The sequence below is a fragment of the Phycodurus eques genome, chromosome 5 (genome assembly GCF_024500275.1).
Source record: "Phycodurus eques isolate BA_2022a chromosome 5, UOR_Pequ_1.1, whole genome shotgun sequence".
Lineage (NCBI taxonomy): Eukaryota > Metazoa > Chordata > Actinopteri > Syngnathiformes > Syngnathidae > Phycodurus > Phycodurus eques.
In genome coordinates this window covers 23,564,515-23,577,716 of record NC_084529.1, presented here as the reverse complement: position 1 = coordinate 23,577,716, position 13,202 = coordinate 23,564,515, and the positions used below count along the sequence as shown (strand labels likewise).

The 13,202-nt window shown below is 44.4% G+C and overlaps 1 protein-coding gene across 1 annotated transcript; it reads right to left on the bottom strand.

Annotated features, from left to right (window-relative positions):
* Window positions 1–321: 321 nt before the first annotated feature.
* On the bottom strand, window positions 322–12,335 carry LOC133403327 (MOB kinase activator 2). Its single transcript, XM_061678201.1, has 5 exons — window positions 10,844–12,335; window positions 6,781–6,920; window positions 6,619–6,715; window positions 4,836–4,960; window positions 322–1,780 (listed from the first exon to the last, which is right to left on the bottom strand). Exons 1-5 carry the CDS (start codon window positions 10,918–10,920, stop codon window positions 1,536–1,538), a joined length of 684 nt encoding a protein of 227 aa, XP_061534185.1. The 5' UTR covers window positions 10,921–12,335; the 3' UTR covers window positions 322–1,535.
* Between the last annotated feature and the right edge of the window lie 867 nt (window positions 12,336–13,202).

Sequence of the window (13,202 nt, the reverse complement as noted above, 5' to 3'; positions counted from 1 at the left end):
ATGCGTTCGTACCTCCACGGGAATGTCATCAGGACCAACTGCCCTTCCATGTTTCCTCTTCTTTAGTGCCTTTCTAACTTATCCCTTAAAAATCATTGTTACTTCCTGGTCCACCACACTTGCCTCTTCTGCTCGTCATTCTCTCTCATTTTCCTCATTCATCAACTCCTCAAAGTATTCTTTCCACTCTAACCTGCTGCAAATCATTCTTTAAAGAAAACATGAAGGGCCAGGTGAAATTCAATTTTATTTTAATGGGATTCAAATTAAACTGTCAAGCATTTCGGCAAAGCATTATCATTAATAAAAACATAACCATGAAGAAATTAATGATGGTTGTTGTTCAGTCATCATTCGTATTAAAAAAAACAACTTTTAAATCAGTATTTCACAAATTCTGCCAGGGTATTTAAACTTAGTCATGAACTGTAACTTGCAGTCCTTTAGCTGGAGCCTGGGTGGCGCTTTGCGCTCCTCTCGCTCTCTCTCTCTCCACAGTAATCAGCACCACCTCGGCCACGCACCTGTCATCAATCAGCCCTCATCATCACCTGCATTTAAGCCTGCCAGATCCCGGAAACTCTCGCCAGAGTATTGCAGCTTCTACAGCGGTACCACGGCTCCTCAGTCTTCAAGTAAGCTACTCTAGTCCTTGCTGTTATTCTGACCTTCGTGTTCCTCCTTGTCCTCAGTGTATCCTCGATGTCCCTCGTCAAATAGATCTCTGGCACCTCACCGTCAAGTCAGCCGCCCGCCCTTGTCACTGCCTGCCACGTATTCTCTGCCTCAACAACCCGCCAGCGCATCTCAAGGACCATCCCCATTTCCCTTTCAATAAACTGTTCATCACAACCTCTCAGCCTCCGCCTGCTCTTGGGTCCACTCTCTATCCAATAGTGACACTTATGAGCACAACTGTACATATATGCAGCCTATTGGCTTGAGGCAGCACAAGGGTGGGAGCGATTTCCTCCCACATTCCAACAATTTACTTGCATTAGGTTCACTGATGAATAAATTATACATAGGTGTGACTGTAAATAATGGTATATAGGTTGCCTAGTGAGTGAATGGCAACCACTCAAGGTTGGGTTCCAGCTCATACAGGACCCTAATGAGAAAAAGTCCTATAACAAAATGGATGGATGGATCACCACTTTGACAATATGGCATTTAAACAGGCAATACTGTAAAATACATTTTATTTTTCAGACACGTGTCTGGCACAAGAGTACATACAAATACATAATAAATCATTCCATACATCATATAGCGGAGATTATACTGTGTGTGTATCATGCAGTCTTGACAACGTTATATCATACTTTATGGCAGGTGTACATGTTAAACACGATTGCACATTTAACTGGATTGTCAGTTACGTCTGTTGATTCTCTGTGTTTTTTCCTCAATTAAATAATGTCTTGGCTTTTTAATGACCAGCAAAATTTCAATCTTGACATAAGCTATTTGGAGCCTGATACTGTGGACCAAGGCACGGCTTTTCAAAGCAAACCTTCATGTCATTTCTTGTCTTAGGTTCCTCCTTGCAGTCCCAGAGCCGAGATGAGGTCTTGCAGTGGTTCGGTGTCCTCGGCGTCCAGGAGCGCATGCTGCCGGCAAAAGAGCGTCAGGTGCGTGAAGAGCGTGTTGAGGTGCGGGTGCAGACCCAGCGCGTGCGTCTGCCGGAAGTGGGACCAGTAGACGTGTGCCAGAGTCCTGAACAGCAACAAAAACACCTTCTGCACCAGGAAGATGAAGCCGGTGGGGAACACTGAGCCTGAAATTGAAAGGTAAGTGCTTGACAGGAATTTGGGGCAAATTCCCTGGTGCAGTGTAGTCCAACCTTTATTGAGCCAAGACATATTTTACATTAGAGAAATCTCATGGCACCCCCCCCCCCCCCCCCCAAAAGATTACATACTGAAATAATGATGATCTTGTCTTCATTTACTCACAAATATGGTTACTCATTGTAAAATCTGAGCTAATCTGAGATTAGTTGAACACAATGCTGTTATTCTGTTGTATGAATGGCAACAGGCTGATATACAGGTTAGCTTTCCAACATCTAGTGGAAGAGAATGTAATTGTTTTGCCTGTCACTATAAATTACTGGCATAGCTAGAAAAAAAGTTTTGCGATTTAGCATCTCTCATCTGTATTTGATACCTGGTGAATTCATTAATAGGGGTTTGTCCAACGCGGGTGTGGCCGTAAGGTGGTCGATGCCTGTCGTGGCGGCAATCCCCAAACCCATTGGTGGACACCAGCGGTGAGGGATGCCGTCAAGATGAAGAAGGAGTCCTGTCGGGCCTCTTTGGCCTGTGGGACACCTGAGGCAGCTGATGGGTACCGCCTGGCCAAGTGGAATGCAGCTTTGGTGCTCGCTGAAGCAAAAACTCGGGTATGGGAGGAGTTCGGTGAGGCCATGGAGAAAGATTCTGGTCCACCATCCGACATCTCAGGAGGGGGAAGCAGTGCACCATCAGCACTGTGTATAGTGGGGATGGAGCGCTGCTGACCTTGACTCGGGACGTTGTGAGCCGGTGGGGAGAATATTTCGAAGACCTCCTCAATTCCACCGACACGCCTTCCCATGAGGAAGCAGAGTCTGGGTTCTCTGAGGCGGCTCTCCTATCTCTGGAGTTGAGGTCACCGAGGTGGTTAAAAAGCTCGTCGGGGGCGGGTGAGATTCGTCCGGAGTTCTTAAAGGCTCTGGATGTTGTGGGGCTGTCCTGGTTGACACGCCTCTGCAACATCGCCTGGACATCGGGGACAGTGCCTCTGGATTGGCAGACTGGGGTGGTGGTCCGGAGGGTGTGTTCCAACTACAGGGGCATCACACTCCTCAGCCTCCCTGGTAAGGTCTATTCAGGGGTGCTGGAGAGAAGGGTCCATCGGGAAGTCGAATCTCTGATTCAGGAGGAGCAGTGTGGTTTTCGTCCTGGGCGTGGAACAGTGGACCAGCTCTATACCCCCTCGAGGGTGCATGGGAGTTCGCCCAACCAGTCTACATGCGTTTTGTGGACTTGGAGAAGCCGACCGTGTCCCTCGGGGGTCCTGTGTGGGGTGCTTCGGGAGTACGGGGAACCGAACACCCTGATACGGGCTGTTCGGTCCCTGTACAACCGGAGTCAGTTTGGTCCGCATATCCGGCAGTAAGTCGGACTCGTTTCCGGTGAGGGTTGGACTCCGCCAAGGCTTCCCTTTGTCACCGATTCTGTTCATAACTTTTATGGACAGAATTTGAAGGCGTAGAGGGGGTCCAGTTTGGTGGCCTCAGTATTGCATCTCTGCTTTTTGCAGATGATGTGGTTCTGTTGGCTTCATCAAGCCGTGATCTCCAACTCTCACTGGAGTGGTTTGCAGCAGAGTGTGAAGCGGCTGGGATGAGAATCAGCACCTCCAAATCTGAGACCATGGTCCTCAGTCGGAAAAGGGTGGCGTGCCCTCTCCAGGTCGGGGATGAGATCCTGCCCCAAGTGGAGGAGTTCAAGTATCTTGGGGTCTTGTTCACAAGTGAGGGAATAATGGAACGGGAGATCGACAGGCGGATCTGTGCAGCGTCTGCAGTGATGCTGACTTTGTATCGGTCCGTTGTGGTACAGAAGGAGCTAACCCGAAAGGCGAAGCTCTCAATTTACCGGTCGATCTACGTTCCTACCCTCACCTATGGTCACGAGCTGTGGGTCGTGACCGAAAGAACAAGATCCCGGATACAAGCGGCCGAAATGACTTTGTTCCGCAGGGTGTCCGGGCTCTTCCTTAGAGATAGGGTGAGAAGCTCGGTCATCCGGGAGGATCTCAGAGTAGAGCCGCTGCTCCTCCACATCGAGAGGAGCCAGATGGGGTGGCTGGGGCATCTGATTCGGATGCCTCCTGGACGCCTCCCAGGTGAGGTGTTCCAGGCACGTCCCACCGGGATGAGACCCCGGGGACGACCCAGGACACGATGGAGAGACTACGTCTTTCGGCTGGCCTGGGAACGCCTTGGGATCCCCCCGGAAGAGCTGGATGAAGTGGCTGGGGAGAGGGAAGTCTGGGCGTCCCTGCTAAAGCTACTGCCCCCGCGACCCGACCTCAGATAAGCGGTAGAAAATGGATGGATGGATGGATGGATGGGTTTATCCAAGTTGAAGCTCAAGAATGCACCCAAAATGGCTGCCTCAAACCAAAACATCCAACTTTTCGACATTATTACTGAACTTTGACGCCATGCTCCGTGCCGTTGGCAGAAGATGTTTTGTGATTTAGCTCATCCCATCTGGCCAGGATACCTGCTTCCCATTTGGACCAATTCCCTAGTCGGAGTTCGTCCAAGTAAAAGCCCGGGAATTTGCCCAAAATTGCTACTTCAAACTAAAATAGCCAACTTTAGAAATTGAAAACTTTAGAAAAACTATGCTTAGCCCTCATGGCGTTTGCAAAAAAAATTCCGCGGTTTATCATCTCCCATCTGTCTTTGATACGTGGTTCTGATTAGGGCTCATAATGGGAGTTCATCAAAGGCCTGGAATTCACCCAAAATGGCACCTTCCAACCAAAATGGGTGACCTCCTGTTCGATTTCAAGCATGGGTCTTTTCGACCTTTTCCTGCATCCTGTTATGATAGACATCTCCATCCAATTTCGCGTAGATTGGTGAAGCTAATGTTTGAGAGCTATTTCTTTCTTTTTTTTTTTTTTTATCTTTCGCAGGGGTACCACTGGTTACATTTTATTTTTTTGGGGTGGGTGGGTAGAGTAAGAGATCCATGAAATACAAATGGCGCTTGCAATAAAAGTGAATCGGCATCGCATCGAAAATTGGTGCGTGCATTTAGGACTGTTACCAGCTTTTGTGGGGAACACCTCTTCATCTGTGAGCAGGTCCTGAATGTAGGACATGGCATAGTCAAAGTAGAGAGGAGCGGAGCACTTCAGCTTCCTGCCATGGTCGTCAGTCCAAACATAAACTCTAAAAAACAACAACGGTAAAATGAATAGTGACATCACAATTCAGTATTTGAGTTTGGTGACGTTGCACGATTCCGCTTCACTAATGAAAATGTAATTCATGAATTTAGTGGCTTTATGGGGGCTCGTATGCTCTTCGCAGTTCACATTCACTTTTTTTTTTTAGACTGAGCTCTGCAAGTAGCCACCATTTGCTCCCTCCTTCTTATTATGATAACAAAAGCCATACTTTACATTGGCCCCATAGTAGAGGGTGTGGTCCTGTCTCATACAAATGAGCCACTGTTCACCCCACCACCTCAAAACTGGCTAAAAAAAAAGAGAGGGTGTACAGCACAGGTGTCAAACTGGTGGCCCGAGGGCCAGATCCGGCCCGCCATGTCATTTTATGTGGCCCGCAACAGTGTGCATCGCCTTTTGTGTTTCTTGCTAAAATACCAAAATTCCAAATTGGCTTCACTAAAGATATTGAGATATTGCTGGCATTTTTTTGTTTCCAACCCCACTTTTAAAATAAAATTGATTCATAGTTGAACCACAGTTTTTACTGGCTTTTGATTTCAAAAGTAATTATCCATTAATTTGTGTATGTGTAATAATATGAGGCAATCAAACATTCATGTGGGTTTGCAGCCATAACGGCCCTCCAAGTGGAACCATAACTGTGATGTGGACCGTGACAAAAAATGAGTTTGACATCCCTGGTGTACAGGGTCTGACATTAACAGTGTCCTGTGGCCATGACAGCGCTGTGTCGGGCCACCACCTACATACAGACACTGGTCAGTTCGGGCCTGTATAAAAAAAAAAACATTTCCCCCGCCGAAAAATGGCTCAAAACTGCATTTTCAGTATCAGTCTGAAATTCTTTTATCACTGAAACATCCCTCCAAGACAGAATGTTGTCATGACGCAAGCAGAAACTGCGACCAGAACCGCCTGACTGGATAAATGCGCACAAATTCGGGTTAGCCTTAAGACCCTCATTCTAATTTAAATACAAGACACACGTAGTAGATTTAAATAGTTTAAATCTTTAATACACTACAAACCCTAAGTACACCGCAAACTATAAATACTTTAATATCATTTCAAACTCATCTCACAATATTACTCAAAAAAAACCAAATGGCTTACATATTGTTTGGTTTTGAAAAGAAATGCATCAGAAGTGGGCATGTGTTTGACTATGTGGTGAAAACTGTGTAATTTCCATGAACAACCTAGACTAAACTTACTTAATAACCTCCCTGACATTCAAAGCTAGTCTGTCAGTCGAGACTTATCACTTCAACTTCCTTGACACCAATTACTGTGTTATTTTCCTATTTAAACAGGGCTTTGGCAGCCTCTTGTTTCATCTTTGGGAATTTCAGAAAGCGCATAAAACTGCAAATGGGTGAGTTTTTCAGCAAATAACTGGGGGTAGGTTCTACAGAAAAAAGTGGCCCGCGAATAGATGGGAGTTCACTTAATGTCTCTTTAAAACTTTCTGTACAGCTTCATTGGGATTCACCTTCTTTTTAAGCGGTAGCAGCAACAGCAGCTATGAACATAAAACACACGACTTTTAAAGGTTCACCTCACCAAATGACGACGGCATAAATAACCATATTATCTGACGGCTCCATTTCACGGTGCGGTGCGCCATTAACTCACGTGTCGCCTGGTCCACTGGCGATCGGGCAGGTGCTGGGGGTGCAGAACTCGGACAGCGCGCTGGAGAACAGGTTTATGTGCTTGAAAAATGATACCGCTGTGAAAGGGGGAAAAAATGATCATCTTTAATCAGTGTGTCGCTGAAAGTGAAGAGTTACTCACTGTTGCTGGCCAGCCACTCGGCCTTGTCCACGCCAGGCGGCAGCGACGTGAGGGCGCACATGTCCATGTGGTTGATGTGCTGGCACGCGTACTCCTGCTGGAGGTACGGACGCGCTTCCAGGATGTTGTTGTTGATTCCCCTTTGAAGGACAGTGCAGAGGTTATGAAACAGTCAGTAGAGGAGACATCTATGGACAACTACGCATACACTGTGGTAACTGTGCAGTGTGATGTCAGCACTCAGTTGAGAGTGATTACAGTAAATGCACGCTATTCGTTAAGGTTAGGGACCGAGCAAATAGCGAAAAACAGCGAGTAATTGACGTCCCCCTTAATTTTTTTTAGAAGTGCCTATATGAAGAAGGTCCCAGTTCTGTGATTATCATCAAACTTTTCATTTCTGTTTGACTTTTTTTCCCCCAGAAAATGTTGGTTGAAATCCAATATACCACTTTATGTGTGATGGGTTGTACATATTGTCTACCCAAACAACACACCCATGGTAAGTCAACACTAAAACAAAAGCGCATGTGGACACAGTGTATTGTAAGTACAATGATAACATATATGGTTCACTTGAAAGTTCCATCCAGCCATTTTTTTTGTAGCGCCTTAACTTATGACTGTACGAGCCTTTGCTATTTTTGGTTTGTGTTACAAGCCAAGGTTATGAGCAAGCTTCGGCGCCGAATTTGCTTTTGCGGTTAATGTACTCTCATGCCCTTGCGAGTAGGAAAGGAGAACCACAGTTGCCGAGGCATGTTCAGCTTTTTATTGAACGCGACAATGTAGTCAAACAAATATAAAATGAGAACACTTGCAAGCAGCTGCTGTAGGTCACACCTCACTCCCAGGCGCACAAGCGAAGACTAACTGGGCAACTGACTGTAACTGACCTTACAGTTTACTTGCTGTGACCCTTGCTTGCTTACTTACTATCTATTCTGTGGGGGCTCTCACTCCCAGAGAGAATTAGTCCAATGGTCCAAGCCCAACATGAAGGTTACTGTGAGTGTGATTAATCCAGGTTTCCACCAAGGGGTGCAGTTTAGTTGGGCTCTCTTTGAATGATACATCCTAACCTGTCTTGTGTTTCCACTGTGGGATGTCATTGTAAATATTTTTACATCCTAGCAGCCAGACACACTATAAATTGACTATTATTTTATTTGACAAAGGAAAAATGCTACACTGTCAACACAGGACAACGATGGAGAACATCCTAAGTGACAAGAAGACAAAGCGCTGTTGGATTGCGATCTAGCAAACGTAACAATGTAGAATGACCGAATTGCTGGGACTCTTTGTCTTAGTTATGTCACATGTATTGTACATTTACAATATGTTTTTGTAAAATACAATATTATAGATTACTATTTTAATTTTTTTATCTCAAGGCATTACTGTATGAGCAAACTTCAGACATGCTGCTGCTCAACGGCAGCACCAATGGGCCTTATGCAGAAGGTCATGAGACCAAACTGGAAACCAGGTTGGCCGACTTCCTTTGTGTGCAGCAATTAACTACGATCGCTCCGGGCGGATGACATGATGGTTTGAATCTGAACTAGGTAGAATACTGTTTTCTTTATCGCTAAGCATCTTCAGACAGAAGTTAAACATATCTACATAATTTATTCATACATATATGTTATGATACAGTAGACCCCCGCTATTTGTAGGGGATAGGGACTGGGCCGGACCGCGACTGGCAAAAATCTGCGGATAATTGATTTTTGATTATAAAAAAAATATTATTATTATTATTTTAACCCAAGAAATTCTTGAATAAGCAGGGATAATCCACAAATAACCAAGAACAAAAAGAAATAAACAATTGGTAGACTAGATACTGTACATACTTTAGGTAGATAGGTGAAGCCATGTATACATACATAAACAAATAAAGCCTAACGATCGGATATGGTCATCTTTGGTAGCTCTTGGAAACGTTCAATATTTCTACCGTTGCTTTGTCCCGGTCTCCTGCGATAGGGCTCCGCCAGTGACCCGAACCGGAAGGAAGTGCTTCGCTGTTTTGCCGAATGCGGAAGTTGCTCGTGCACGACATCTGCCCAGCACGACGCATCTCCCTTCCAATTTGAGATATGATTAAATTGAGTGGAAAGTTCAGTCATGGAACGAATTAAACTTGTAAGTCAAAGTACCACTGTAACTTCTGATTTTGTGAATGACATCTTTATGTTTCGTGGTGGGGGCACTTACTAAAAAACTTCCATCAAAAATGTGACAAGAAATTGTACAGTATGGTACGAAAAATAGGGACAGGCACCTTTTCCTACTTTTCCTTGAACGACTATGGGCAAAAGTAACCCATTGATTGGTTAATTTAGCAAATAGTCAATTGTGTTTTCACACTCATGTTTGTTTTGTTGGTACACCAGCAATGCTCAAGAGTCACTGTGACCATCTGCAGTTTTAAACGATCAACATTAAAAATAAAAATAAAAAGACCCACTCAAACCATTACTAACTATTCTGTCAATATTTAGTGCAACTACTAAAATCACTCACGAAGTTGTTTTGGAATAGTGTACACTGTCAAACAGACATTTGTGTGTCACTGCCAGGTCCATATATTTAATAAATTAAAAAATATTGCAAAAGCATATCCATATAAAGAAAACAACAAGGCTAGCAGAAGAAATTGTATCTCCTATTTTTATTTATTTTACTTTTGTTTTTTTTAGTTTAAAGCATTTTACACTTTATGATGGGTCAATTTGACAGGCATGACATAAGAGGGCTGGATATTATTATTTAATTGACCCTTTTGAAAATGGAGAAAAAAACATTGTGAAACAATTTGAATTAAACTTACCCTGCTGGCTTTGTTTTCCTCTTTTCTTACAAAACAAAATTTGACCTAGCTTTGTATTATTATAATTTTTGATGATTCAACGTAGAGCGAGCCTATGACTATGAATGCAACAAATCCCTAGTATGGTGTTATGTTTATTTTAATACTCATCCATCCATGTTCAATGGCGCTTGTCCTTAGCAGGGTTGCAGGTGAGCTCGAGCCTATCCCACCTGACTTTGGACGAGAGGCAGTTTACACCCTGGACTGGTCAACAGTCAATCGCAGGTCACATATAGACAACCAACCATTCACACTCACATTAAAATTTATGATCAGTTTAGAGTGTTCAATGAAGCTAACCTAACCATGTTTTTGGAAGGTGGGAGGAAGCCAGAGTGCATACGGAAAACCCACGCAAGCATGGAGAGAACATCCAAACTCCACAGAAGAGAGTCAAAACCAGAACCTCAGAACTATAAGGCAGATGTGCTAACCACCATCTGCCACCAATATATGACGGGTAAGTTTAACAGACACACTCAGTGCTGCGGGCAGCTCGTCATTCTTCTTTTCAGTCATGCTGTCCACTTGATACTTGATATAGTTAAAAAAACCAAAAAAAAAAAAAAAAAAACGTGTGTAGGCATTGTAAGGAGGACAAACCTGGGACCTCTTGACTGTGAGGCAGATGTGTGAACCACTAGACTACTATGCTATTTTGGTACCCCTTAGTGGAAATTTAAAAAAAAAAAAAAAAAAAAAAAAAAAAAAAAAAAAAAAAATTAAAGAAACTGCTGTCGGTGGAAGGAAATGGAGCGAATATCCTGTCCTGCCCGGACTCCTTTGCCTTGAACCCTTTTCAGGCCTCTGGGCCGATAGTGGTGGTCCACACACAAACACACAAAGGACCCACAGCTGGTGTGTTTGTGCATAAACACAGCGCGAGCCTGCCAACTCAATGGAGGTGACGTGTGTTTACCTTTGCCTGCTGTCCTGTCACCACGGTGGAATCAACACCATGTATTCAAAGAGCAAACATTTGCACAGTAACTTCAGCTCCCTGCTTTCGCTTCTCACTACTCCTCTGCTGGAGGAATCCACTGATGCCATCATGCAAATATGCGCGGCACACATGAGCTCTTATCTGGGGAACATTCCTGTTGTCTTAAAAAAACAAAACAAAAACAAACAAAAAAACAATTGGATTGGAAAGCGAGAAAAGAGAAAAGCACAACTTACAGTTTGCCATCACAGACGTCGGGAGGAGCGTTGCCGTCCCCTTTGGTGGCGGTGGGGTAACTATGGCAACCCCCCATGGCGGAGAGCTAAGAGCAAAGCCAGCCCCTCTTTGCCATCCCAAGCACGCTAACACGCGCACACTTTTACGCGCAACATATGGTAACACAACTTATGGATCCACAGCTGGAAAACACACAGCTCCCCCTTTTTTTTGACAACCTTGTTAGCCAGGGGGTGAAAAAAAAGAAAAAGTAGACCCAGGAGTTGAAGATTGTTTCCAGCTGTCCAACTCCAGTCGTGCGTGTGTGAGCGCTGTGCGTGTACGCGTATGACTGAGTGTGTCTTCTTTGTCTGGAGTCCCACGCCCCACAAGCGCCGCCTCCTCAGCTCTGAGCGGACAGGCAGGTTTCTCCAACACTAGTTGAAATACTCAACGCAACTCCACCCCTTCCCCTTTCCATAACGTGTGCGTGTATACATACATAGGCATGTGTGAGGAGCGAATGCACATGACAAAGTAAAGGCAACTGAAAAGAGAGGAGAGACAAACTGCCCAGAGCGTCGAGGGTTGTTTGAATCTCGGCAGGGTATGCACGTTTTCCCTGGGCTTGTGTGGTACTCTTGCCCCTTGGTTCCTCAGTGGCAGTTCTAGGGGGGGGGGGGCACCCTGTGGCGACCCCATCCATAAAGTCACTACACAGTACTGTATGTAGTAAGACAGCAGCATCAGCAGCTCATGTGCAAGAACTACGCACTTATTACGACTGATGGGTAATAACCGCATGTAGAACGTGCTGGTAGGCATGTCCACTTCTCCTGGCGCTACTGTACGTACTGTAAATATTACAATTGTGATCTTGCATCAACACAAAAGGCGGAACTCATGCACGTTGCTCAAGGTCAATATTCTCATAAGATCCTTTAATGTGTTTTGTTGAAAACCCCAGCACAAAGTTACTATCCCCCTGGCAAGAGGCGAGCAGAACCAAGAAACAATTACTATGATCCATACAGGAAATAATTCTGGTAAAAAAACTTATTGTTAGCCAACTTCATGAATTATAATAGCAGCCTGTCGGACCAGGCGTTAATGTCAGTTAATTGCAGGCTTTTAGCTAACATTAGTTGAGCTAACCACACCACAACACAAAACCAAGCAAGCCCGCAAGAGTAGCCTATTATCATAAATGTGATTTAGGTTGCTGAAATGTTGTGTACTCCTCTCCACTGCTCTTTGTTGCGTTTAAAAATAGGACTATGTGATGAATAGAAGATGTCTAGCATCAGCTAATTTGCTGTCTTGGGCCCTGGTCAGGCTTTAAAATACAATGAAAGAATGTCCTGAATACAATTAGAAAACACAATTAACTAATACAATGAATAAATCAATATAGTTATTTTGTGTGTGTGTGAAACCCCTGCCGCCAAACCGGTCTCCCTCATAAAATTGGTCTAGAACCACCACTGCCTCCAACATTCCAAAAACATACATGGGTGAATTGTTTGCCTATATCTGCCTTACCATTGACTGGCTGCCAGTCCAGAGTGGATGTAGTCTTTCACCAAAAGTCTTCTGGGATAGGCTCCGGCACAGCCATGACCCTAATGAGAAATAGAAAATGGTTGGATGAATATGATGATGAGTAGCAATGTGCAACTAGAAGTACAAAGGCGAGGGTCGGATGTGCATACTTCTCTTCTGCCTGCTGCACAGAGGTTGCATGAGCTGTGTGTGGTTGAGTGAAACATCAAAGCCAAATTCCTCCAAAGGCGCAACAAGTTGAAAAAATATTTTTTGGTAAAAAAGCCACAAGATCAAGATTCTGGGCTCAACAAGTAGCGCCTCCAGGTTGTCATGGGAACGAAAGCCGCACTTTGCATTGACAACGCAATAGAGCTAAGCGGGGTGAGCAGTGACTCGTTTGCATGAGACAGGACCATTCAGTTTGGCTAGAAAACAATAGTGTAATTATTATTATTATAATTTTTTTGTCCTGTTAGGCTGTTCGGTCAAGCAGAAAGGAAGATCTGCATCCCTTTTATGGCGGAACAGTTTTACTGTGCCACTGTGGTTTCTTTGCATTCTGATGGTTATTAGAGAATTAGTCGTTGAGTCGAACAGAACAAAGTTTTTAAAGGGGAAGTGACAGAAAAAACAAAAAGGAGAGAGAGTGAAAAGGTAAATAAATATTATAGGAAAAGACAACAAAAGACAAAGCGCTAGCTGTAAACATGATGAGGAAAGTAAAGCATTATATACCCAGAACAATGACATTGGATTCGAGTGTTGTATGGTCCAGTAGTGCTACACAGTGAGGAAAGGACAGGACAATATAGGACAGGATAGGACAAGGACAGG